General features: G+C 39.4%; 1 protein-coding gene across 1 annotated transcript; it reads right to left on the bottom strand.

The window, feature by feature from the left end:
* Positions 1-415: 415 nt before the first annotated feature.
* On the bottom strand, positions 416-8,066 carry LOC120106196 (eukaryotic translation initiation factor 5A-2-like). The gene is made up of 5 exons (XM_039119105.3): positions 7,865-8,066; positions 5,720-5,842; positions 5,573-5,629; positions 5,392-5,466; positions 416-745 (listed from the first exon to the last, which is right to left on the bottom strand). The coding sequence occupies exons 1-5, from the start codon at positions 7,985-7,987 to the stop codon at positions 644-646; spliced, it is 480 nt and encodes a 159-aa protein (XP_038975033.2). The 5' UTR covers positions 7,988-8,066; the 3' UTR covers positions 416-643.
* Positions 8,067-27,653: the final 19,587 nt, after the last annotated feature.

Below are 27,653 nucleotides of genomic sequence, written 5' to 3'. Positions count from 1 at the left end.
TCGAAAAACAAGTATGATGATACCTGCAACGCTACCACCATCGCTGCACCCACCAGTAACGATAGAGCATAGTAGAAACAAAAATAGAATTGAGAATAAAATTCTGAAAAACGTAGCTACGAAGGAATTTATGAGCATAGCGTGAAAAAGATGAATCATTTAACCAATCATTCAGAAATACAAAAATTGTTTCCATGCTTTTCAGAAATGTTGCTTCCTTAGCAAACTCATATCTGGCTTCAGAAATCTATGAATCATGGTCATCAGAAGTTGATGCATTCTGGATCTCCAGCACGACGAGATATAGACAGAGACACAGTAAAGCAAGGGATTTACCTTTTGGAGCAGATACTTAAAATAGATATCCATGCACATGCTTATGTTTGATAGTTTTATAAAAAAATAAAAAAAATGGTTTTTAACATAGAGAATATAGGGATACCTTGCACCAGAATTTGTCATTCCTATATCAAGCCCACAAGGAACCAAGGGCTCCAAGGTCCCTGTGGGAGAATCAACACTTCTTTACTTGCACAAACCCACAAAAATCTTAGACAAAGTCCCATTTCTTAATGGTTTTTGTTTACATTGTCACCAAACTGACATTGTTCTAAGAACCATAATTAACGTGTCCCAATTAAACTTATTTGGGCCCAATGTCCTTTAGAGCACAGATCTGCTCCTCTCCCATGGCAGACATGACAGTCACCACCAGATCCTTCCCTTCAGCAAAACCATCTTTGATCTGCAATATATAAAAAATAAAAGAACAGATACAATTAAAGCTCACAAAGAACATGAAGGAAACAATAAAGGAAAAGAAATGGTGAGAGCTTCCATGGATTGAACAAGAAGGAAATAACAAAAGAAAAGAGATGGTGAGAGCTTCCATGGATTGCAAGTTTTTCCTCTGCTTCATGAATATCATGAAACTGAATTTCATGGACAAGATTTTAATTAGCTTACTTGGCTTGCCAATCGCCAAGCCTCCAACTCTTTGGGGCCAAAAGGTATCTCAGGAGACAACAATATCTTAACAAGGAAAAACTAGAAGCGCGAAAAGAATAGGTGCACCACAAGCTAAAAATTAAGAAAAGTTGATTAAAGTGCAAAGTTATTATAAGTGAAACATGTGTGATAAATTGCTTGCTATTACAAAACATATCTTTGCTCTCAAGTCTCAAGTGAATATTTTATAACATTTCAACCATGTCAGTAGCAACACGGGAGCAAACATCTGATAGCCTGAGGGTTAGATGCACAAAATGTCTTAGCCTGAATGCCCTGCACCTGTCAAATGATAAGAAACAATAGCTCTCCTTGATTTCCAGAGATGGTGGATAGTGGTTACCAGAGGATAGTCCAAATTAAATAATTATAGAATGCATGCCAGTACAATAGATATGATCAATTATTATCTCTCACCTGCTCCTCTTTCCTTTGTCAGTCTTGTTTTACCAGTTGCCCATATCAAAAGGTCATGCCTCCATAATGAGAGACTTCATCAACATTTGCCAGACCATTTCCGTCAATCCTTTCCTCGATGATCAAAAAAAATTGATCCAGCCAACTTGAAATTCAGATTAAGCAAACTTGAATTGGATCCAAGCAGTCCCATACAATCTACTTGATTTTCTAAGTATGTTTGCTTTAGATTAAAATCTACCAATTTGTCCTGCCCATTGGACTACCTCCATCCAAACTAACACCTTTGAACCAAAGTCCTCACTAAAATAGTTTCAGGCATTTATTGTGCAATTTAATACCATATTAATCATTTTCCTTCTTCTAGTTGACTTTTCAAGGAAAGCCACAGTTCATTCTGTCTCCATTTTTTTCTCTTGGTAATTAGTGATATTTTAAAGAATTGCAAGAGATGAGAGAATTGCTTGGAAGCTTAGGCTGTCTGACAATGAAAAATTCTCACTACCCCATCACTAAAAGAGTAGTTTACCATACAATTTACCTCCTAGTGGACATTCACGATTAAAATCATGTAAATGCAACTAGCATCAGAAAAGCAGTTAAGGCTATAGTGTCATTGTTCACACTTCAAAAAAATAGTCAAAAAAGAATCCCTCCAGCGAGAAGTGGGAAAGTCAAAGTAAAGATGGGTAGTTTTGAAGGGATAAACGTGATGTTTTCAATTCCAAATGAACTACCATCAAAGTTGAGATAGCTTCATTTCTTCCCTAATCAGTGATAATAATTAGGAGAAGAATAAAAAAGTCACCCCCGAAATGACTCACATTTCCCTGCTACCCTCTTATCTCATCCGTACCAACCACCTACATTAAATAATACTCGCTACTTCCTTAAATGTGTTTCCCCCCTTCCCCATTAATTCATGCATATATATTGGTTAATATAAAATATGAAGTCCTTCAATCATTCTAGTTCTCTTTTGACAACTAGATTTGCTTCTCCCAGTTTTAATAAATTTATATTCCCTCAAAAAAAAAAAAAAAAATCAATCCATGAGCAGTCAATTTTCCATAAATCATCTTCAGCTTTCTTAGCAGATAAAACCAATTGAAACCAATTCCCATCCTCTGCTTGATTACTTAAAAATTAAAACTAGCTATAATAAACAACAATTGACACCAAAAAATCAAGGTACAATTCATGAGGAGAAGCTTATTTTTAAGCAAGGTTTTGAGTCAATGCAGTTCTTATTAACATGACATAGAGCCGTATACAAGAAGCCCATGTAAATATATGTACGATATAGTAAAAGATCATAAACAAAATGATGGAGATCATATAAAATTTAAATTTGTAAATTACTGCATCAACTTTCTCATAAATTTCCCTCAATCATGAAGGGTTCATATACAGGTGTTTCCCTCAAGAAAAAAAATGAAGTATAAGGTTGCAGCAGATTTACTAATTGATAAACACAAAGAAGCTTGGTACTCATGACCCTGATGAGGCTCCTATCATGAGGAAGCACCTATGCCATGAATGAAAAGTATGGTCCTGTGACGAGGCAGATCCTCCATCAAAAGTTCACCTCACCACAGGAGCATAGATAATCAACATAGAATTGTATATGGGGATAAAGGACAAGCTGTAAAGGAGGCCTGAATAATGAGCAAACAACCAAGTAGGCCTCTTAAAATTCTGAAATCAAACAATGTAGAACTGCAAAGTAGCAACACCTGCTAGCAATAAGGTACAAGGAGATTCCATAAGCAGCAGTATTCCTCCATTAGAAAAAGATGATGTTGGAAATTGACATGATATGCAAGAGATGAACCATTAGCACTAATCAAGGAATGTCAAACTAATCCGAACCAATGCCACTTGGGACAATTCAGCTGTGTGGGTCGGTTCGGGTTATAAATCGCTCTGTTGCCTTTTTTTTTTGTTGAGACATTCGTTGCCTCCAAAGTCGGAGGAACCGGTACCGGGCACCGTACCGATTCTCCGGCGGCTCGAGTCAGTACAGGTCATGCCGGGCCTGTACCGACGAGGGCACAGTACTGTCGGAGAGAGGAAGAGAGAGAGAGAGAAGGGGGAGAGAGGCTGCTGGAGGGTGGTGGACGCCAGTGGACGGCCACAAGGGGCCGGTGGAGGCCGATTTGCCGACTTCATTTAAAAATCCAAAACTTTTCGGACCTCTGCTTCATTCGAAACAGAAGAACCGGCTGCGGCCTCGCCCCCTGCGGCCTCCGACGGCCCCCGCTGCCTCTCCCTCTTCCTCCCCTGCTCGCTTTCTCTTTCCTTTTCCTTCATCGGCTCTGGCATGTCCGGTACGGTTCGGAACGGGTGGAACCGCCGCCGACCTTGGTCGCCTCTTTAAGAGCCTTCGAGATTTTCACTCTGCTCTCTCCACCTCACGATCCCTCCTCCATCGCATCCTGCTTGCCATTGGCTATGAATTATTCCAATGCCACCATCTCCACCTCCTTCCCCTCCCTTTCCTTTAGATCCACCCCTTCGACAACTCCCTCATCTCAAGTCTCATCTCGATGCCGATCCACATGTGATTACTCCATGACCTCGTCCTTGTCGATGACATCATCACCCTCGTCTTCACCATGCTCCCTGACAACATCTCTCTCTCTCTCTCAGGTCTCCTGCATGCCCCCCTCTCTCTCCCTTCCTCTCCTTCTTCCTCTCCCCCTCTCCCTCTCCCTTCCCCTCTCTCTCATGCTTCGCTCCTCCCTCTCCCCCTCTCTCTCTGTTTCGGTATGCTCCAGCATGGCACGGTACAAACCCGTGCCATACCATACTAGTAGTCAACCAATAGGGGTCACAGCACCAGTTTAGCGAACCTTGGTACTAATCATAGTATGCAAGTGCAGTAGTAAAGTCTCATCGCAAGAATCATATAACGATGGAGTTAAGTCCTAAAAGAAGCAATGGATAAAAAGATGATATGCTTGAAATTATAGAAATTTGTCCTACAATTGTGCATGTCTAATAAAAAAAGAAAAATAGTGTCAGGATATGGTGTTTTCCTTGTGTAAAATGCAAGTACGATAAGCAAATGGATGGCAAAGCATTAGTCCTAGAACATACAGGACAAGTTGGGCAGTTGTGACATATTGTGGCTAAGTATAAGGAGTGAGAAAATTAACGGTGGCTCTATTAGAGGACCAAATTTGTCAAGGAGATAATATTCATATGCCAAATGAAAAGGTTAAAAAAAAATATCATCCAACTAATCAGAGGGTGCACCAGGTAAAGATCATCATTCAGCAAGAAGGATTATGTGGGAAAAAAGAATACATGAAGTGAAAACATAATTCACCATGGACAAGATGGAGCAAATTTGTGAGTGAAGTTTGAGGCTCTAGGAAAAATGAGATAACAAGCAGATTGAGTCATAAAGCTGTGATGAAAGTAGACAGATGAGAGAAAAGAAAAAATAAGGTGGCAAAATGTGCTGAATATATGGAGCTACAGGAAAATAGCCAACAATCAGAGTCTTGACCCAAAGAAATTACACCCCATCCATTAACCAGTTAAAATAAGTGAATCCCACCGACCAGAGGTCAGATCCATAAAGAAATAAAAACAAGACAAATGAGAGTAGACACATACTAGCCACTACTTTGTGGACTACAGTGAACTCTGAAGGATCAACATCTTTAATATAAGTACAGATTGTAGGGCCCAAAGCAGATCTGGTAAACTTGATAAGTCGCACGTCAGTGTTGTAGCAATCAAAAAAAACAAAAGGATTAGAAATTTAAAACAAACTCTAACAAATATTGCCTGACAATTAGAACCTAATCAAGTGAACCACTTTTTTTCTTCTAAAAATTGAATTGTCATACAAATTGACAAATTACATGGATCCCATTTGACTTGGTTAGTGTTAAAAGATGACTCCTTATTATAAGGTGTAATTTGTAAAAAGACGTGGCCAAAGATAAAAACCTGGGCAAGCAAAGTCTCATCGGTTGGAAGCCTCAGGTCATCCTTTGTGTTCCCATTCTCCATCAGAAGACTCACCTGCAAGATAAGAACTCAGCCCAACTGGTTCACAAAACAAGGTTCTACATATCCATGTATTGTATGAATCTCAAAATGGAGATTGAAAGGTAGTGAATGAGCATACAAAACCATCTTCAGATATATCAATGAGTTGATAGTCAGTGCGAGTAACATGAGGAGCCTGCACAAATCAACAAACAAAGGATTTAAAACTCAATCTTAGAATGATTTCCATACTTCTGTGAAGGGTGACAATGAGAAAATGGATTACATCGCAGTTATGGGATGAAGGAACAATATCCTCAAGCTTTTTGGAATTGAAGATATCAATTGCAACGAAGTGGCACTTGGCATGACCATGCTTGCCTGTTTTAGAAGTTGAAACCTCAACAACCTACAACAAAATTCATTCTAGGATTAATATTCAGCAAAATAGAAAAAGGAGAGAGAATGTATTTGAATGATTTTTTATTCAAGTAAGGTTTGTTCTCCATTAGCAACTTGTGGATAATAGCTAACACATTGACAATGAGCCAACCAAACAACCACCATTCACCTCATCAATAGAAACTATAAAATAAAACTTAAATCATCAAGAAGATGGTAGAATACCAACATGCAGCTTAAACAAATAGTAATAACAATAGTTCATGCATAATAGTATCAAAACAATAATCTCAACATAATGGTAGAATGGTCCCAAAACATTAGTCTAAGCCGAAATAGAGAAGAAACTAAAACAAATAATAGCAAAACATGTCTAAAACCTACTGTCTTTGTTATTTTTTTCCAACAAGCTGGAATTTGGCCACATACACGATGCATTCAGGATCAAGGCCTTTGGGGTCCAATAGAGTATACCTATTAAAAGATGAAAAATAACAATTTGCGAAATGTGAATCTTCACTAATGAAGTAGAAGTTAGAATTTTTCTTTTTGTTTGTTGTTCTCCGGTTCAACTGTTGGGTTATTAAGCATATAGGTTGCAAAATCGACAGGAAATATCAGGAGATCAAAAAAGAATTGTAATTATTATCACCATCATCATCCCAGTCTTTTCCCAATAAATACCGGGTCATCTACAAAGAACAGCTGTAAGTAAAGTAGGCTCCATGAAAGAATTGAGTAGATCTTACAGCTAGCTTAACACCTCATGCCAACCGTTTTGGTTAACACTCACCTCTTATCAATCCTATAAGCATAGCAAGACATATACCTGCGGATAAGGCCTAAACAGAAATTTATTTGCATAAAGAAGTGTAGCACTGATCCATAACTTTTTGTGAAGTAAACTGTAGCAGAAATTTCTACAAGATCAACTATAATTTTTCCCACAATTTTGAACTCAAGAATGAGAGCCACTCATTGCATGTGTTAATAAAAGCATCAGAAAATTATCAACTCCTTGATCTATACTATATTCCTGATACACAAACAATCATCAGTCCAAGCTATTACAGAAAGTTGAGTAGACAATGGATAAAGATCATCTAAACCAAATAAAAGGCCCTAGCGAACACAAGATAAACAATACTCTCTTTAGTGACCTAGAAGATGACAAGTTCCGGCAGATCAGGTATCAGAAAAAGGAAGACAGTTGAGAACCCAAGGAACGTTTCCTCATTCTCCACGCTAACTACTTGAGGCCTAAACAAACCTCACCTCCTGATACCAATCCTAATTCACGAGTCTCAAACTTGTCTCCGATTAAGAATAAATTCCAAAACTGACGGTGACATGAACCAACTTCTCCAAATTGTTCTCAAAAAACATTAGTTAATCAACTGAATATGATTGACAGTTTCAATGCCTCAACATGTAACCCCCATATCCAAGGCGAAAGGTGGTGGAAAACAGATTCACTTTAGAATAAGTTTCTCTACCAAGCAAAGTGCCTTTCAACAATCATAAGCAACGACAAAACCTATCAAGAAAAGCACAAAAGCTAGATAACACTATTTCCAACATAAATCAAACTTCATCCAAATCTATCCATCTATGCCAAATTCCACCATCATTAATCAAACTTAAACGATTGCTTGTTGTCCATATCAGATGACCAATCTTATACATAGCTTCAAGGTTCCTCCTTTTGTGAGAAGCAACTGCCTCCGCAAATTCATAAGCCAGCATTAGACGATAATGAATTGATAATCGATCTAACTAGAGATAAGAATTCCTTTTCACATTCTCCTATCAAAATAAAGGATCTCAACTTCCAAAATTCAGGAACGCAACTAAGTTTTTCTATCTCCTTCTCGTCGTCTAAAGACCAGCGAATCATCATAAAAATTTCCAAATAATCATATCAAGAAAGAAAACCCAGATCAAGAACTCGACCAGACCTAGGAAAACTACGAACAAGTCCAACAAGAAATACATCAAGAGTCAAAGCTAGCCGAGTTCAATCAACTACCTTGCAGGGCCTGCCTTTAATGACGATGTAGCCATTCTTCCTAATGGTTCCGGCCTGCTGCGGGAACGTCTTGGAAGCCCCAGCGTCCGCCTGCGACTCGAATTGATGATCCTCGTCCGACATTCTCTTCTTCTTTCTCGCTTTCGGGGCAGCCAAGGAAAAGGAAAACGGGAATGGAGCAAGGAAGGAATGCCAAAAGAGCGAGGGGCCCCTATTGTACACATATCTACGCTAGGGTTTGTTTCTTTGATCATCAACCGTCGGATTGTCTAACTCCGGGGTCTCATCCTACGGTCCTAAGTGAGGATAAGGCTCGCATGCGCTGATAAACGGCCCCACTTACGAGAAAATTATACCTGGCACTGCGTTGCGTGCACCATCTGTCCGGATATGCCGTCAATCACAACCGTTTATTTTTATAAAATTTATTGGGCGCACCGTTACTTGCTGTACTTAAGGGATTTACGGCCACGTGGTGCACACTATATAGAAAATAAATTTCTCCCCACGTACGGTCGACTGGTCGTCATGCTTTCTGGGTAAGTTCTATAGTGACCGAGAAAGGAACCACAGCGGAACTTAGATGTGGGACCCAAGAAAACAGGAAGTTTATGTCGTTGGGTGCGGATTGCCTTTACCTGGAACTGGTTTTTTTTGTTCGGCGTCGCATTTTATGCCTCGCTGGTCGCCCGCGACCGCCACATCGGATTTCCCATGTGGTCCATATCGCTTCGTTAATGTGGCGGTCGTTTATTGGACCAACTGATAGGGCACGGGCTCGTGTATGGGTTCAAGTGGGCTCAGTAGATGGGCTTGAATAATTTTGGGTCATGCCTTGCCCGCGTCTGGGTTCAAGTGGGCTTAGTAAATGGGCTTGCATAATTTTGGGGTGTATCCATCAAAGGTTAATTGTCCAAATTCCATACCTGCCATCAAATTGTGAGAAGAAATGCCCCCATTTAAGCGTAACAGTAATTTACTGGAGGTAGCCATTTGAGCATTCTCAAACAGTGGATTTGATTGTGCTCATGTAAGATCCTGAGGGTTGTATCTTTTGCCTTCTTTCGTATGAATTTACCGTTGGATCCCACAATAGCCGCTTCAAGATCTATGCAGATAGATGAATAAAATAATTCGGAGTACTTTGAGATCTATATGGGATGCGATTCAATAATCAACGTAGAAAAAAAAGAACAATCATTCTTTCATGTGGAAGATATAACTCGAATCCAATGTAAGATGCCCATTTCCAGTTACATGACCTGCCAAGATAAGCTTGCATAGCAGCAGTTCAGCCACCTCGAGCATGGGATCTCCTGCAATAAATCCCTTCTTCAATGCACCCCCTCTCTGTTTTTATATATTTCCTTTTTTTTGTTTTTTTAATCATTTTCCTTGATGATATGATGATGACTCAACCATTTTTTTGGAAATAATAAATAATAAATAAATCAAAAATAAAATAAAGTAAAAAATAAATACATGTCCCAGAAATGTTTAATAAATGGCTTTCTAAAGAAGGTTTATGGTGCAATTGATGTGTCTTATATTTTTATCAACGTAACACACACTGCTTATACAATTAAATGAAGAATGTGAATCCATTTAACCTAGGCCTTCTAGCTTGCAGATCCATTGGTTTTACATATGTAGCTACTCTGCCTACTAATTTCTTCTGTGGTTTTGCCAGAAAAAAAAAAAATCATTCATAAGTATTCCAAGCAACTTGTACTACCTAAGAAATGGAGCAAAAGGCTATATGGACTTACATCAGAACTCCCTTATTTTATGAGCATGCTTCAATTTCTTGCTGCGTAAATCATGGTGCCAGCTTTTTCCCCTTCGCACCAATCCCGCATTTTTTGTCCTCCTTTCTTTAGACAAGGACAAACATATAGAAGAAAGCCACTCTAATAATCTTTTTAATTTTATTATGTGAGGTACTCAACTATAGCTTGGCATGAAAAAGACAAGAATGAACAATAAGAAAGAAAGAAATCAAACTATTGACATGTGTCTCAACTAGCAAAGGCCAAGTCAAAAAATTGAAGCTGATATTCTCCTTTAGCCATCAAAATAGAGAGAAAAAAAATACGAGACCATTTTTAATAATAAAAAAGAAAATTTTCATTCCTCTCTCGCCTATTATTATCTCTTATCTTGACCCTTTTTTTTAATTCATACTTTTTTTTTGGTACAACGGCTACTCGCGCTACTCGGACATAGGTGCAACCAACAAAATCAAAAGTAAGAAAATGACAATTAAGTCTCTCCTCTTCCTTAGAGTATAAATGTTGCTTCTATTTGTGCCATAAATTTTTTCGACTCGTGCTTTGGTTGCCTCTCCTTCCCTTCTTTTTGCAAACTTATCTCTCTCACTTTATTTCTCTCTTCTCTCTTCTTAATATAGACCGTTGTTGCTGAGGTATCATTCTTGTATAAATTAGTGTAGTTATGCAAACATTTCTTCCCCATTCTTTATTTCTATCTAGATCGTTATTGTTATATTATTTTTTATTACATTCTCACTTTGGCTAGTTATCTCATTTTTGATCGTATTAGGTCCAACTTTCTTATCACTATCCATAAATTTAAATTGGATATAAGAGATTACTAAAAAAAAATAAAAGAAGAGAGAAAGCTGAACTATTTAGTAACCAATTAAGAGAGAAGCATTAATTTTATTAATGTGGTCATGCCAGTTAAGCAGCCATACTTGGGTATAATATTATTAAAAAGAGGGGAAAAGAACCTCTAACTAACAAATTAATACTTGGATATAATATTATTAAAAAGAGGGGAAAAGAAAAGAAGAAACCCCTCGAAGGTCCGTCGCCATAAGTGGCAAGGATTGGCCCTCCACAACTCACACCGTAAACCATTTAGTATTGCGAGGAGCAAGCAAAAGTTCGCCAATCTTATCGTGCCATATGGACATATGGTATAGAGCTTTTTTTTTTTCTTTTTTTTAATCTTATCGGGCACCATTGCTTGACCTTCTCCACGGGCTTGCCCAGACTTGAACATCTGCTTGAAAGCCGTCATCATCATCATCATCTTCTTCTTCTTTTCAAAAAAAAATTACGAACAAAAATGGGACCTTCAGCTGCTTCTGCTGCTCCTTTCTCTTGCAAATAAAAGAGATTGCTCTTTTCTTCTTGCATCTCTTCCTCCATTACTATAGTGATACTTAGCACTGATGTTGTTCAGATTGCAAGAGCTAGGAGCGGGTAATCAGGCTCTGGACGAGATGATGTGTTGTGAACCAACTTAGATACATGGTAGGCAGCAGATCTTGTGGCTCTGGTGTTGGCCATTGATAAATGATAACAAGGTGGTGTTAGGTTGCTTGGTAATCGTATTGTAGGCTTGGATTGAAATCCAAAAGGTGGCTATGAAGAAAGTATTTTGTTCAAAATCTGCAATTGCTTGACTTTCCTAGCTTGCTATTTAATATTTATACGTGCTAACCACTTCAACCTTATGCCATCAAATTTCTATTTCATCCACCCACCTGTGTGAACATCTATCAACATAAGATTAGCAATTCGTGAATGAGCAAAGCACTTGAGATCACTGCATATATTTTGTTTAATGGCCACTATGTTATCTATAATAGTTTTTAGGCAATGGTATGAGCAGAGTTTATCAAGCATGAGAGATTGGAGCATGCCAGATGAGATAGCATTATAACTTCATATCTTAGTTGTGTAATATGACATTGTAATAGTTTGATTATCTTGTGTAATATAACATTATAACTTTATGTCTCATTTGTCTTGTTGTGGTTCAAATTTGGCCCGAGGGTGACCATGCTGGGGGAGTCGAGGAAGCTGCCAGCCGGAGCGGAGAAAGGAGAGCCACCTCTCGTGCGACAGCGTACCTGCACAAAGCCTCACCGGTGGTTCCAGTGAGGATCCTCCGACGCTCAAGTTAGAGTGAATCTTAGTTGGTCCTCCCTCTCCAAAAGTTCTTTAGGCGTTACCTGATGGAGCTATTTATAGTCTCCATAGAGATGCCTAGGTGGCGGAGGTATGACCCGTCCTCATCATGGGAGGAGATGGCTTTTAGCCAGATAGCGTACAGCTAGAGTTTGTTTGAGGCGCACGGCGTAGGCCGTTCTTATGAACGGTAAGGCATTGGTAGATGTGGCAGGGTATGGCTGGGGCAGCATGGCGTCGTCTTTGGTTGTCGTTGGCCAGCAAGCAAACCATATGGCGCGGTGAAGTGGTAATGTACGGCTACGTATGCGGGCGTGGGTGCGCATGTGGATGCGGACGTGGGCGAGGTCGAACTCGATGAGGGGTCGCATCATATATTCGGCGAGGTCAGCCCAGTGGGCATTAAGGTCGGGCTCGCTCGGGAGCCGCGGCATATGTTTAGTGAGGTTGGCTTGGCGGGTGCTGAGGTCGGCCTAGCCTCTCCAATTCTGAAGTTTGCTCGGTAGGGTGCCCCGAGCTCGAGGGTCGAGGCACGTTGTTGGATAGAGCGCCCCAAACTTGGCCAGGGCGCATCGTCGAATATCAAGGGCGCCCCGAGTTCGGCCGGGGCGTGTTGTCGAGTATAAAGGCGCCCCGAGCTCGGGTTAGGATGTGTCGGCGAATATAAAAGCGCTCCGAGCTCGGGTTGGGGCGCGTCGGCGAATATAAGGGTGCCCCGAGCTTGGCCGGGGCGCGTCGTCGTATAGTCCTACAGTCGAAGGAGCTCTTTGGCTTGCAGTCAATGCAGCAGGGCGCTTCGAGCTCGAGCCCGGGATGTCATTATAAGAATCAGAAGAGATTGCTACATGTCGTAGCAGCAGAGAGATCTGGCCGAAGTCGGCTGAGCCTTCGGTGAAGTCCGAGATTGGACTGGCTCTTAGCAGGACCGAGGTCTGGCTTAGTCGGTGCTGAAATCTGCCTGGCTAGAATGGGATGATCCCTTGTCTTGAGCAGGACGATCCATTTTGCGCCCCCCCCCCCCTCATGTCTATTATTGCATTGATATATTTTGAGTATAATGTTCCAAATAGTATGTTGACGAATGATTCACTTATGTTACAAATGTTTATTTGATAAATGTATATTAACTGTAAAAGGATACTTTGCCTTGATAAATGCGTGTGTTAGTATCTTAACTATGTACAATCAATATATGCAAATATATAGAAAGAGAGATTAATTGTGTCACATGTTACTTTAACTATGTCAACAACATATATAATAGTTGTTTGCTGTGGTATGTTAATTATGTATTAGGATATATTAAGTGTGTACTATGGTATATTAAGTACGTACTATAGTACATTAAGTATGTACCGCATGGTATATGAAGTGCGAACCATCTGTACTGCAATATATTAAGTGTATACTGTGGTATATTAATTATGCATGTTGCCCAAGGTGACAAGCCAAGAGGGGGGGTGAATTGGTTTCTTCTAATTTTCGGTGCTTTAAACGTTTTCTCAAATAAGTGCGGTGGATGCTTTCTTAAGCTATTAGAATGATTTAAACTAGTGCAAAGATAGAAGATGATGCAAGAATAAACGGAAACACAAGCACAACACAAACACAACAATATATAGTGGTTCGGTGCTCTCCTTAGCACTTACGTCCACTCCCCAAGCGTCCCCTTGGGAATTCACTATAATCTCGCGGATTACAGTTGGATTGTTTTCCGGGCTCACAATCCAAAAACCTTGTTGGTTTTACGGGCTCACCAACGAACCTATACACTTTGGTTTTCCGGGTTCACCAAAAATCTTTGTTGGTTTTACGGGCTCACCAACGAACCTATACACTTTGGTTTTCCGGGTTCACCAAAAACCTTTGTTGGTTTTGCGGGCTCACCAACGAACCTTTGTACTTTGGTTTTCCGGGTTCACCAAAAACCTTTGTTGGTTTTGCGGGCTCACCAACGAACCTTTACAAAGTGTTTAACAAATGAAAAGAAAAGATTTAAACTCCTAGATGAGCATATAAAGCAATATGAACAACAAGAAGAGTTAGAAAGAAATTATCGCTTTGAAGTCGCTTTGCTCTTCTTGGTCAAGGAAGCTTCACTCTTCAATGGGGGAAGGAGCTCTTAATGCCTCTTTGAATCTGCTCAATCCCTTTCTTTGATTCTTGAATGAAGCTCTTGATGAAGCTTGTCTTGCTAGGGCTCTCTCTTGAATGCACTTGATGTATTTTCCCCAAAGCTTGCTTCCTCTGATGAATACTCCCTCTTAAATACTTCTCCAACCTCCAAATAGTCCTTTCTGACCGTTGGATTGAAGAAACTAGCCGTTTATAGCCGTTGGGAGTCCAAAAAGCATTTCTGCACAACTAGCCGTTATGTTCAGCCCGTGTTTGGGTCGGCTCAACCTGTCCTTGGGTCGACCCAACCTTCACTTGGGTCGACTCAACCATTTCTTGGGTCGACCCTCTCAGAAACCACAGAAACCTCAATTTCAGCCTTCCTTCCCATGGGTCGACCCAACCATTCTTTGGGTCGACTCAAAGTCCACTTGGGTCGACTCAACCTCTTCTTGGGTCGACCCTCTCAGTAATTCCAGAGAACCAATTTCTGTCTGTCTTTCTGTCTTGCCTTTGGGTCGACCCTCTCAGGGTTTGGGTCGACTCAAGCTTGGGTCGACTCAACCACTGTTTGGGTCGACCCTCTCAGTAAATCCAGAGAACATTCTTCAGTTATGTTTTTGAGGTTCTTCAAGGTTGGGTCGACTCATGCTTACCTTGGGTCGACCCAACTCACTGTTCATTTGTGCCATTTTTGCAGGAGTGTGCCAAATGATTTCTTGATGTGCCGGGGTTGACCCAATCAACCTTTGGGTCGACTCAATCCACACTTTGCTGCATTCTCAAGGTTAGATTCATTCAAATGAACAAGGTCATGTATCTATTTTCAATTAACCAAATATACTGAGAGTAATGAACTTATAAATGAAGTATCAATTTAACTTATAGCATACTCTAGATAATTGCTTGTTAATCATCAAAATAACACTATCATCCTCAATCTCCCCCTTTTTGATGATTACAAAATAAAGAGTATAAGTCAATTGATACTTGTCTTTAAAATCAGTTTATAAAAGGGATTAAATTGCTGAATTTCAGCTTTTCATATATACTTGTGAAATCTCCCCCTATATCATTCAAATGTTGCCAATTTGACTTTTTGAATTGCTTCCCCTTTCATTTATAATTCATTAGCAATGAAACTTCAAAAATTTGAGATAAAATAAGAGTTTCAGCTTATGTATCGGGGTGAGAAAGAAGCGTGCCAAATTCTGAATTTATATGTGCCAAATTCTGAATTATGATAGAAATTTTTGATTTGATGATTTTCATTGTTACAAATTGCTCCCCTTAGATATGTAAGCTTTCTTATATGATTTTCAATTTGTTTGCCCATTTATTTCTCTTTTCTTTTCATAACTTCTTTACTTACTCTTTCTCACAAAAGTAATACTCTTTCTTCTCCCTTTATATACTCTTTCCTTCTCTTCTCTTTTATATACTCTTTCCTTCTCTTCTCTTTTATATACTCTTTCCTTCTCTTCTCCTTTATATACTCTTTCCTTCTCTTCTCTTTTATATACTCTTTCCTTCTCTTCTCCTTTATATACTCTTTCCTTCTCTTCTCCCCCTTTTTGTTATCATCAAAAACATATATATGGGAAAAGATGCAATAAAGAACAAACTTCAGACTTCATTGATCAAAATAGGAACATTTTCATATATTAATGCTCAAAATGATGAAAAGTACAATGTTCCACAATCAAGATTTAAAGATATAAGGGAAAGACAAGATTCATAAGGAAAAAAGCAAGATACATATGAGAAAAGGCAAGATACATACGAGAACTAGATTTCTAGCCTAGGCTCTAAATATAGATGCTAAGATCAGCCTAGGGAGACTCTAATTGAGAGTGGGAAATAGGGTTTTCGGAAGAGGACAAAGGGTAAACAGTGCCCTAGATAGCTCACGGGTCCCCCTTTTAACAGTGGGGTCCCGACGTTGGGTCGACTCAAGAATTTTCTTGGGTCGACTCAACGTTGGGTCGACCCTATTCTGGGTTGGGTCGACCCAAGTGCAGAATTTTTCTTTTCTCTTCCTTTTTGCTTCTAAAAATTTTTCTTGCTTCCAATCCTTATAAATTCTTTCTGGGACAATGATACATGAGTAAGGAATCTATAGATTACAAGTTTGACTCATGTTTCATAGGTTTTTAGAAATGGGAGGAATGTATCATGAGACTGCTTGCTTCCTTTTATATCTCTTCAATAAAACGGATCACATATGCCTAATTTCCTCCTTAGCGTGCAGAATCTATCTTCACTCAAGGGTTTTGTGAATATGTCGGCTAATTGTTTTTCAGTGCATATATGCTCATATGTTTCCATTTTGCACATGATCCCTAATAAAATGATATCTTATTTCTATGTGTTTGGCTTTAGGAATGAGATATTTAGAATGTAAGCCAGAAGTGATCTCTAAATGTAGATTCCAAAGATAGTTTTGAAATCAAGTGTAGATGGAATCTTTTTCAAGTTATTTCAAGGAGTATCAAGAATAATATTCAAAGAAAGCACGAATGAAAATCCAATATCCTCCTCTTTTTTTTTAATATATTAAGTATATAGCAACATGAGAGCAATCTAATTAATTTTTAGAGTATAGTATAAGAGCAGATAAAGATCAAAACTTATATACTCAAAAAATATAAGATTATGTTGAATCCTTAATTCTTAATGACTTCAAAGTTCTTTCATGATATAAAAGTATTGGAGCATAGATACCAAGACATGAATTTATGCAATGTAGGATATATAAAATTCAGGGCATTGAAAGTTCTTTTAAACCTCTCTTAAAGACTTTCTTTTACTCCTTTAAAGATCATAGCATCAAAATCAATTAAAATGAATTGGCTCATGATTGAAACACTAAAGTGCAAGCCAATAAGAGCTCATTAGTAGATTCCAAAGTAAATTTCCAATACTAAGACAAATGGAATCCTTTTCACTTAGTTTTCAAAACAAGTGATTTACCAATTAAGTACAGATAAAAATCCAACTTTCAAAAGATATTCAATGAAGCACAAAGTTTAATACCACTTTACATTTAGTATTCTTTCTCTTATCTTTAGTTGAATTTCAGATTTTAATGATAAACGTGAATAAAACTGAACCTTTATGATATCAAGAATGTAGAGTGATCTAGAGTTATTCAAAATTTATAGCAATCACTCTTTTTAATCTTTTAAGAACAAGTTATGCTTCCTCTTAATCTTTGAGAAAATGTACTGAAATATTAATCAGAAAATGATTCATTTGAAGCTCAAATTCTTTCAAGAGCATTTACATTTTCTTTCTTTTAAAAATCATTTGAGTGAGCTGAAATATTTCTAGACTTGAGATCATTCACTCTTTTAATAATATATATACATATATATTTTGATGAAAGTCTTTAACAATGTAGGAGAGGAAAAAAAAAAATATATAGATGACCATTGAAGTATATGTATTTATAGAACTCAATTTCTTAATCAAGGTTTTTCAGCAATGTATATATGAAGCACAATAAATCTTTTCAATATCAAAATAAAATCATATATTAAAAAATATTTGTTTGCAATCAAGATCATCAAAAGACACATCATTCAGACCAATATTAGTACACTTTGAAGATAAGAAATGATATGTTTCAGATGCGTATCAGGGCAAGCAATCAAGGCATCAGAATTATTCTATTTTTCTTAAGCTGTAATTTTATCTAGAAATTCATATTGAGTTATTCTCCAAAATGATGCAATCATTGAAGCATATAATGAAGGTTACAAAAATACAATGATAGAGGCATTTTTAAATTAAGTTTAAGCTTTTATACAACATCAGATTCTGAATTTCATAAAAATTTTCAAGGAGCCTTTCAGGATTATAATTTGAGATATGCATCTTCTACATTGTAGCTCATCTTAAATTATTAAGATTGAAGACACATATTTCAAGAACATTAGAGCACATCCAGAATCTTTGTAATTCATATTGAATTTTGGTACAAATTGGAGGATATTATGTACTAATGTTAGGCAAGATAAAAGATATGTCAGAATCAATCCATTTTGCCTAATTTGCAAATTCAAATTAAATTTTTTATTTTATTTTTCAAAATATATTCATTAAAACAAAATGATGTTGTTGTTGGTAATAACATGTTTCAATCAAAATTTATAGGCATAAAGCATTACAAGTTATATCTAGGAAAGATCTTTGCTATTTGAATATTGAAAACACATAATTCAAAATATGCAAAACATAACAAGCATGTCATGGATCAAAATCAATTCTTTTCAAATAAAATTTCCTTTATTTAAATACAATTTAGCACTGATTTTATCCTTAAGGTGTGTTTTCAAGTGATTCAAACTTCATTTGATTTTTCACAACCTTCTTATATATTTTTATTTATTTATCATTCATTCCCCAAATTTTTAATTTCTTTCTTTAACCATTCAATGAACATTTTGATTATCTTCATTTATTTTTCGGTTTTACTTTTCTATGCTCTATATTCTATTTGCTCCCTATCCGGTGGAGTTGGAAGGGGCACGAGGTACTACCACTAGCCTCCCTCTTGTGCCGTCCCTAATATGCCCTGCACCGAATAGTTGGGTCAAATAGTGCCGGGTACTACCACTAGCCTCTCCATTGGCACCATCCCTATAATGAGCAATGTAGAAATGTTAAACTATTCTCTTTAGCAACAAGATATTCACTCCAAACTCTCCCTATTTAAATATAATTAATTACGGATTTTATCCCTTCCAAAAGAATGTTCACACAAGTCTCACAAATATGCTGAATATATTATGCTTGTGCTGCTTTTACTTAAGATTGGAGTATTTACTTAGCTTTTACTTCTTCTGAGCAATGTTCATTTTCTTTTTCTTTATCTCTCTCTCTTTTTGTTATTTTCAAGTAGTTACATGAAAGAGCAGAATAAAGAATTAATCTAATATGCTGCATATAAATATATATCATGCAAACAGCATTTTCATTATGCCCAATGATTCATAGCTTATCACAAGTTATTTTGAATTAGAGATTTGAGGCATAAACTTGTGTATTTCATGGTTATGCATTATATAGGAAAAAGTAAACTTCAATTTAATCACACCATGAAACAATCATCACTAGCATGAGAATGAAGCATGATATCAAGATGATCAGCAATTAAAGGTTTAATCATGCTACCATATAATTTCAGATTATTGATTTTGCTCAACTAACTCACAAGAGAAGAGTTTAGATTACCAGTGCATTTAGCATTCTTCAAGCCAAATACCTTTTAGATTCTTTATTCCCTTGGCTGAAGAAAATCTTCTTTTTTTTTTTGTTTCCAAGGGAATGTTTATTGTATCTTTCATCGAGGTGTCCTTCAAGTTGAAATTTCTTGCTCACAAATCCTGTATCATTAGCAAAATCTTTTTCTTTTCTTGAAGGCAATTCATTAGGTTCTCTAGGATACAAAAACATTCATACAACATATTTCTTAACTAGATGACTCAACATGAGACATGACAATAATTGAATTTGAGTCACTTTACTCAAGAGATTGCCTAAATATAAGCAAGCACAAGTCACTTGAACTAAAGAGATAACTTCATTAAGTAAAATGGTTCAAGGACAAGCATGTGAGGCAATAGAAAGATTCATCAAGATCAAATCAATTTCTTATTGTCAGAAGCAATTTAGCTTAGATTCTATTTGCTTAAGATAATTATTAATAAGATATACCAGTTAAGTTTTAATCAAATTATCTTAAATAGTTGTGTCTATCAAAATTCTGATTGTTACATAGAATCAAAATGATAAACTATATTCTCAATAAAGGATCTAGTTTTAATAAGAATAGTATGAATTGATATCTCTACAACTAGTATCTTTTCATTGAATATTCTATATGCATTGCTTGAAGAGTAATATCCAAAGAAATATTTGTTTTACCAGATTTGACATTATTTTCATAAGAATATATCAAGCATGACATGTATGACTGAAAAATATAAAAGATATACAATATATCATTTTCTATTTTTCAGACGATCAAAAGGAGTTTTCTAATAGAAACCATATGTATGACAAGCAATGATGATAGCTTTTAACAGAAATCATTTAAGTAGATGACTATCATACAACATTGTCTTTTTCATTTCTTCAAGGATTCTATCAACTCTATTTTATTTATGGTGTTCTTGGTGTAGAAACAATTGTATTCAATATTATTTTCTGTGCACAACTCAATAAGAAATTGGTTTTCAAAACTATGCCATGATACAATTTTATTTTCATAGTTTGCAAACCTTTTTCATTTGAACCCTTTTTGTGAGTTTGTGCCAATGCAGAAAATATTTTAATTTAAGTGCCAAGAACAAAACCAATATTAGCTTTGAGAAATTTTCCACAATTACAAAATCAGAAAGCTTATCTCCTGGGTTCACAATCCTAGAGATCCAAATAAGTTCTTATGAAGAGTTTTCAAAGGCTAAAAGGTGAAAACAATATTTTCAGATTTAGAAATGATTCTAGTTTGTTTTTCTAGATGACATACATAGCAAACTTTGACCTTGCAAAAATTAATCTAAGTGAACCAATGACAAGGTCTTTTGAGATTAAGTCCATACTAGTATGAGTTGATTTTATATGCCAAAACTAGACTCTTTAATCTTGGTATTCTTAATACATATATTTAAAAAAAATACCAAGTAGACATTCTTATGTTTATGATCAATAAAGGATAATGCCATGGATAACAACTCTCAATCAAGCATATAGATAATTCAAAGAGTTATTCTAAGAGTATTGATTAAGCAAATTATCCATCAATAACTGAAGCATAATATAGGAAGATGGAGTGATTTGGATATATTTTCATTTCATACCAAGAGTATCGCCTATATCACAGAAATGATTAATACTAGCTACAATTTCAATATGAGAGGATGCAAGGATTACTAATTTCATTATTTCTTCCATTTTGGTCACTCTTCTTAATTATATTTTAAGTTCTATTCTTTAACACGTGTCTAGAGAACCCATTGTCCAGATAACATCTTTCATTGGAATCTTGGGTAGCTAGACACATTTGCTAACAATGATCATGTTTTCAACTTAGAAACCCAAGCTCTTTTGGGTCCTTGCAGGTTAGCTATAATTGTTCCTTTTGGAACCCATATTCTCTTAATTACCATTTTGTCTATTAGTTTGCAGGTTTTAGGAGTACAAGTAATATACTTCTGCATACTCTTGCTAAATTTAAACAACATAGATTTAGCAAAAATAGATAATGAATTTTCAGTTTTCAGTTTTTGTTTATTAGTTTCACCAGATTTGTGAAAAATCGTTTTAGGATGAATAGTGGAGGATTTAAGAAATATATTCTCGAAAGATTTTTGAGTGTACCAAGGTTGATATCCCAATCCAGCTTTGTCATATACAGCTCTTGAGTTTTCTATCATTAAATTCAGTTTTTCAGAGCTGGGAGTGAATCTTTCAACAGTAGGTTTCAAATTATCAACTTCTTTAGTTAATTTTTCATTATCTTCTGAAAGCAATCCATTGTTTTTCTTAAGTTTATCATGGCTTTCAGTGAGAAGTTGATTTCTCTGATTTAGTTCTTTATTTTCTTTAATTAAGATTTCAATTTTATTATTTAGTTTTAGTTTTTCATCTATTAGAATTTGATTTTCATTCTTCAAGTTCTTGTTCCTACAAATAAGTTTCTTATGTTCTAAATACAAATCAGAAAAAGCATCATAAAGTTCATCGAATGTAAAATCATCTTCAGTTTTATCATATACTTCATATTCAGAAGAGGAGACACTTTGTGTTTCAACACATACCTCGTTCTTGTGTCCCACAAGGCATAGATTTTCAATATCTGCTTGCCTCTCATCTTCTTCAAAGCTAATTTTTGATTTGCTAAAAATGTTAGTGCTTTCATATTTAATCTCTAGCATATTCCATATGTCTTTAGCAGTTATGCAAGAAGATATGTAATTAAATTCACTATCATTTAATGCACAAACTAGCACATTCATGGCTTTTGCATTTTGCTGAGTCATTTTCTTATCATGATTAGTGCTTGTGTGTGGTCCATTGACTATGATACTCCATAAATCATAGTCATGTGCTTGAATGAAGATGCGCATGCGTGCTTTCCAATATGTGTAGTTTATACCATCAAATAGTGGAGGTCTATCAATTAGTTGTCCCTCACTCATAGAACATCCCACTTGGGTTGTCATGATCTTTAACTCTTGATTGTGAGATCAATGAGTACTATTAGAGCACCTTGCTCTGATACCACTTGTTGCCCAAGGTGACAAGCCAAGAGGGGGGGTGAATTGGTTTCTTCTAATTTTCGGTGCTTTAAACGTTTTCTCAAATAAGTGCGGTGGATGCTTTCTTAAGCTATTAGAATGATTTAAACTAGTGCAAAGATAGAAGATGATGCAAGAATAAACGGAAACACAAGCACAACACAAACACAACAATATATAGTGGTTCGGTGCTCTCCTTAGCACCTACGTCCACTCCCCAAGCGTCCCCTTGGGAATTCACTATAATCTCGCGGATTACAGTTGGATTGTTTTCCGGGCTCACAATCCAAAAACCTTGTTGGTTTTACGGGCTCACCAACGAACCTATACACTTTGGTTTTCCGGGTTCACCAAAAACCTTTGTTGGTTTTACGGGCTCACCAACGAACCTATACACTTTGGTTTTCCGGGTTCACCAAAAACCTTTGTTGGTTTTGCGGGCTCACCAACGAACCTTTGTACTTTGGTTTTCCGGGTTCACCAAAAATCTTTGTTGGTTTTGCGGGCTCACCAACGAACCTTTACAAAGTGTTTAACAAATGAAAAGAAAAGATTTAAACTCCTAGATGAGCATATAAAGCAATATGAACAACAAGAAGAGTTAGAAAGAAATTATCGCTTTGAAGTCGCTTTGCTCTTCTTGGTCAAGGAAGCTTCACTCTTCAATGGGGGAAGGAGCTCTTAATGCCTCTTTGAATCTGCTCAATCCCTTTCTTTGATTCTTGAATGAAGCTCTTGATGAAGCTTGTCTTGCTAGGGTTCTCTCTTGAATGCACTTGATGTATTTTCCCCAAAGCTTGCTTCCTCTGATGAATACTCCCTCTTAAATACTTCTCCAACCTCCAAATAGTCCTTTCTGACCGTTGGATTGAAGAAACTAGCCGTTTATAGCCGTTGGGAGTCCAAAAAGCATTTCTGCACAACTAGCCGTTATGTTCAGCCCGTGTTTGGGTCGGCTCAACCTGTCCTTGGGTCGACCCAACCTTCACTTGGGTCGACTCAACCATTTCTTGGGTCGACCCTCTCAGAAACCACAGAAACCTCAATTTCAGCCTTCCTTCCCATGGGTCGACCCAACCATTCTTTGGGTCGACTCAAAGTCCACTTGGGTCGACTCAACCTCTTCTTGGGTCGACCCTCTCAGTAATTCCAGAGAACCAATTTCTGTCTGTCTTTCTGTCTTGCCTTTGGGTCGACCCTCTCAGGGTTTGGGTCGACTCAAGCTTGGGTCGACTCAACCACTGTTTGGGTCGACCCTCTCAGTAAATCCAGAGAACATTCTTCAGTTATGTTTTTGAGGTTCTTCAAGGTTGGGTCGACTCATGCTTACCTTGGGTCGACCCAACTCACTGTTCATTTGTGCCATTTTTGCAGGAGTGTGCCAAATGATTTCTTGATGTGCCGGGGTTGACCCAATCAACCTTTGGGTCGACTCAATCCACACTTTGCTGCATTCTCAAGGTTAGATTCATTCAAATGAACAAGGTCATGTATCTATTTTCAATTAACCAAATATACTGAGAGTAATGAACTTATAAATGAAGTATCAATTTAACTTATAGCATACTCTAGATAATTGCTTGTTAATCATCAAAATAACACTATCATCCTCAATGCACCGTGGTAATTAACTATGTACAAATATCTACTAACTGTGTATTGTGGTATCGTAAGTATATACTACGGTATATTGATTATATACTATGGTATATTAAGTATGTACAGTGGTACATTAAGCATACACGCATATCTAGTAATTGCATATTATGGCATATTAACTATGTACTTGTTATATTAACTGTGCATTGTGATATATTAATTATGTACGGTGGTATATTAAGTGTGTACATATATCTAGTAACTACGTACTAAAGGATATTAACTGTGTACTGGAAGAATGAAGATATTAATTGTGTACTTGATGATTTTGACCATGCGCAGTTAGGGAACTGATCCAATATAAGTCGGAAGTCTTCCATAGGGAGCGAGAATGCAATGCAAATATCTCTGTATCAAACCATACGAAGAGATATTTGAGCATGCTGGTGAATCGATGCCCGAGGGGGCTGGAGAAATAAACGTTCTCGATGGCTCTATTTTGAACCTTCATTTTCCTAAGATCCAAAGGCATGATATGTATGTGGGCCTTTTGTTTTGATTAGAAAGGAAAAAAGGGTTTTCTTTTCATAGTGGTGTGAGTAGTTTCAAAATGAGACGACAAGATTCGTGTTTCTTTAAGATGAGGTTTTTAAGCATACAGATATTAATTTCACTAAAGATGCCTGACTTCCGGTTTGGAAGCATCATGCCTTGCCATGAGTTTTAAGGGGATGAATTGATTATCACTGATTTCTTTTTGTTTTTTTTATAAAAAATCATTCTGAAAAGATTTTGGTGGTAAAGTCTGGATTTGGGATTCAACTGTTACTTGCTGAACAGTAAACATGTTTTGTAGAGAGAGAGCTCGCGCTTTTGGCTTCGATGCCGACGAAGTTTGGAGGACGCGGAAATAGGCCGTTTTGAAGAATTAATAGGAGGGTTCCGGCGAGGGGCGGCAGCTGGCGCGAGGGCCCTGGCGTGGAAGACCGGCAGCAAGCGAGAGGTGTGTAGGGAGCGAAGGGAGCGCAGGAGCATTAGACGGTGTTGGGAAAGCACTTTCAAACAACCGGTGGGCGGCCATGGTGACCCCGGGCACGGCGGTGCCAGGCGACCCGGATAGGAGCCGACCCTCATACACTGCTCCTGGACAGGCCAAGACTACGCCGACGTGGTCGGAGGTGGCGAGAGGGGCGGTGCGTCGGCCGGAGGAACCCAGTCATCGTCTCACTGCGGGTGAACTGGAGGATCTACAACGGAGGTTCCCTCGGGTGGCGGTGGTCCCGGAGGAGCGGGTAGCGGCAGCCAGGAACCAATGGAGGGAAACGGCGGTGATTGCTAAGAGCCTGGGACGGAGAGTCTCCCCGGAGCTAGTGGCACGGGAGCTCAGAAGCAGGGGAAAGCTGAAGAATGAAGTTGAGGTATTACCTATGATGGAGGGCTTCGTCACCATCCGGTTTGCATCGGGCGACGACCGGGCGGCGGCGCTTGCTGCTGGGCCGTGGGTGGTGGCGGGGCAGCTCTTGGCAATGGAAAAATGGGTTTCCGATTTCATTCCGGGCACCCATTCGGTGAATCGAACGGTAGTCTGGGTCCGGCTGCCCGGGCTCCCTGTTGAGTACTGGGACATGGAGGCCATCAGGGTGATTGTGGCGGAGGTGGGGAACCCCCTGGAGCTCGACCGATTCTCCCATGAGAGGCGGCGCATCGGGTATGCCAGGGTCAAAGTTGAGATCAACGTCCGGCAACCACTGATCCCGGGGACCATTGTCCAGGGCGTGCAGGCGAGGTTCTGGCAGACCTTCGCCTATGAAGATCTGCCGGGGCTATGCTATCGCTGCGCCCGTTTGGACCACCTTGCCGGTGATTGTTGTTACCAGGCTCCGGGAACGCATTTGGGGACGGAGGCGGAGGGCCAAGGCGCGGAGACGGTAGGGCAGGGCGAGACTGCTAGTGGATCGGAAGCTCCCCCGCAGATGACTTTTGGTCCGTGGATGACGGTGCCTCGGCAAAGGCACTGGAGGAACACGGGCGCCCCGGGCGGTGTGAAGAAGACGATGGAGGCGGCCGAGTCGGGTCGGCGAGCAAGCTTGGTGAAGACGACCCCGGAGACGGTTGAGGTTGATCTGGCTGACTCTTCACCGGACACTGAGGGGTGGCGTAAGCCAAAGAAGGTCGCCCGGCGAGGGTCGCCGGAGAAGGGGTCGAGGCAACCGGAACCCGGCGTGGCGGAGGGAGTCCAGACGACTGAGCTGACTCGGCACCAGGACCGAGTGCCGGAATCGCCAACCAGACCCCAAGATCCAGGCCCAAGTCAGATTCGCGGGCCGAACATATCTCCAGGCCCACTGGACGTGGATCGGGCCTTTCATCGGGCCGAGGCGGGGCCTGTTTTGCTGAAACGGGCTCGTAGCCCAACCAAGAAATCGACTGGCACGGCCCGGCTGGCACGGTACCCTTCCGTGCCAAGCGTGCCGCGGCTGGTGATGGCAGGCCGGGGAGCTGACCGGCGGAGCTTCCGCAGCCGGAGTTTGTCGCCGGCGGTTGTGGGAGGAGTCCGGCCAACTAATGGGAAGGCCTTCGTTGCCGTGTTCGGTGGTACGGTGAAGGGGGGCCGCGACGTCAAGGCGGTGGATCGGCCGGGGAACTCAAGTTCGGCTTCTTCATCGGCGGCCGGCGGCAGGATCCCGGCGGAGCCTCCAGTGGATGGTTCGCTCTGCTCTGGAGGAGGGGAGAGCACGGTTACGGGAGACCACAGATCCTTGCCGGCCGACGGTGTGCAGTTGAAATCGGTCAGTCCGGATGATGGGGGAGGAGGCAACGCTGGCGGCTCGGCTCTTGCAGTGATTGCCAAACAAATGAGGGAGACTTTGTCAAAGAAGGTGGAGGATGGGTCGTCCACAGAGGAGAAGGGGCCACGGGTGGTGGATGGGTCACAGGCATCTGAGACTCCACCAAGCACTGTTCAGCTGTTTTTATGAAGGTCCTATTGTGGAATTGCAGGGGGGCGGGGAAGCCGTCCTTCAAACCGGCTTTCCAGAGATTGGTTAGTCTTCATGATCCCGAGATTTGTATCTTATTTGAGACAAGATTGTCGGGAGGTAGTTTGGAGCGGGTCAGACATGTTATCCCGAGATCTTGGGGTACCTATGCAGTGGAGGCGCAGGGGCTATCTGGAGGGATTATTGTGTTGTGGAGGATGGGGTCGTGCAACATTGATGTTTTCCACCAGTGTAGGCAGCAGGTGAATATAGTGATATCAGAGGGTAATGCTCCCCCATGGGTTTTACTTGCAGTATATGCTAGTACGGACTATAGGGAGAGGAGAGTGTTGTGGGAGGAGGCCACAAGCCTTATACAGCTGGGGCACCCGGTGTTGGTAGCAGGGGACTTTAATTGCATTGACAGTCCAGTGGAGAAGAGGGGCGGTAAGGCATTCACCAATAAAATTGAGGTCAGGGAATTTCAGAACTTTTTGATGTCTAATGGGCTAGCTGATCTTGGATTCACCGGCCCAAGATTTACATGGTGCAACAACCAGCAGGGTCAGGCCAGAGTTTGGGAGCGGCTCGATCGAGTATTTGCCTCGACTGGATGGATTCAGAGATTCTCAGATTACTGGGTGCGCCGTTTGCCTAGGATTGCCTCTGACCACAGCCCCATATTGGTGAGTACTTCACATTTTATTCAGTCTCATTCTCCATTTCGATTTGAGAAGGTATGGTTATCCTACCCGAGGTCGTGGGAGGTAGTGAGGGAGGCCTGGAGAACGCCTGTTCGTGGGAGTGCAATGTACAGGGTGTCTCGGAAGCTTGAGCTGACTAGACGCCG

The sequence above is a fragment of the Phoenix dactylifera genome, chromosome 2 (genome assembly GCF_051530095.1).
Source record: "Phoenix dactylifera cultivar Ajwa chromosome 2, Ajwa_hap1_PhDact_Kaust_v1.1, whole genome shotgun sequence".
Taxonomy (NCBI): domain Eukaryota; kingdom Viridiplantae; phylum Streptophyta; class Magnoliopsida; order Arecales; family Arecaceae; genus Phoenix; species Phoenix dactylifera.
The sequence above is the reverse complement of the archived record's forward strand: the minus strand, read 5'-3'. Positions and strand labels throughout refer to the sequence as shown.

Coding starts and splice junctions, on each gene's coding strand:
- LOC120106196 (XM_039119105.3), bottom strand. CDS start 7,987: ATGTCGGACGAGGATCATCAATTCGAGTCGCAGGCGGACGCTGGGGCT. Junction 5,843..7,864: donor TTAAAGGCAGGCCCTGCAAG/GTAGTTGATTGA, acceptor ATTTTGTTGTAG/GTTGTTGAGGTTTCAACTTC. Junction 5,467..5,572: donor ATATATCTGAAGATGGTTTT/GTATGCTCATTC, acceptor CTTATCTTGCAG/GTGAGTCTTCTGATGGAGAA.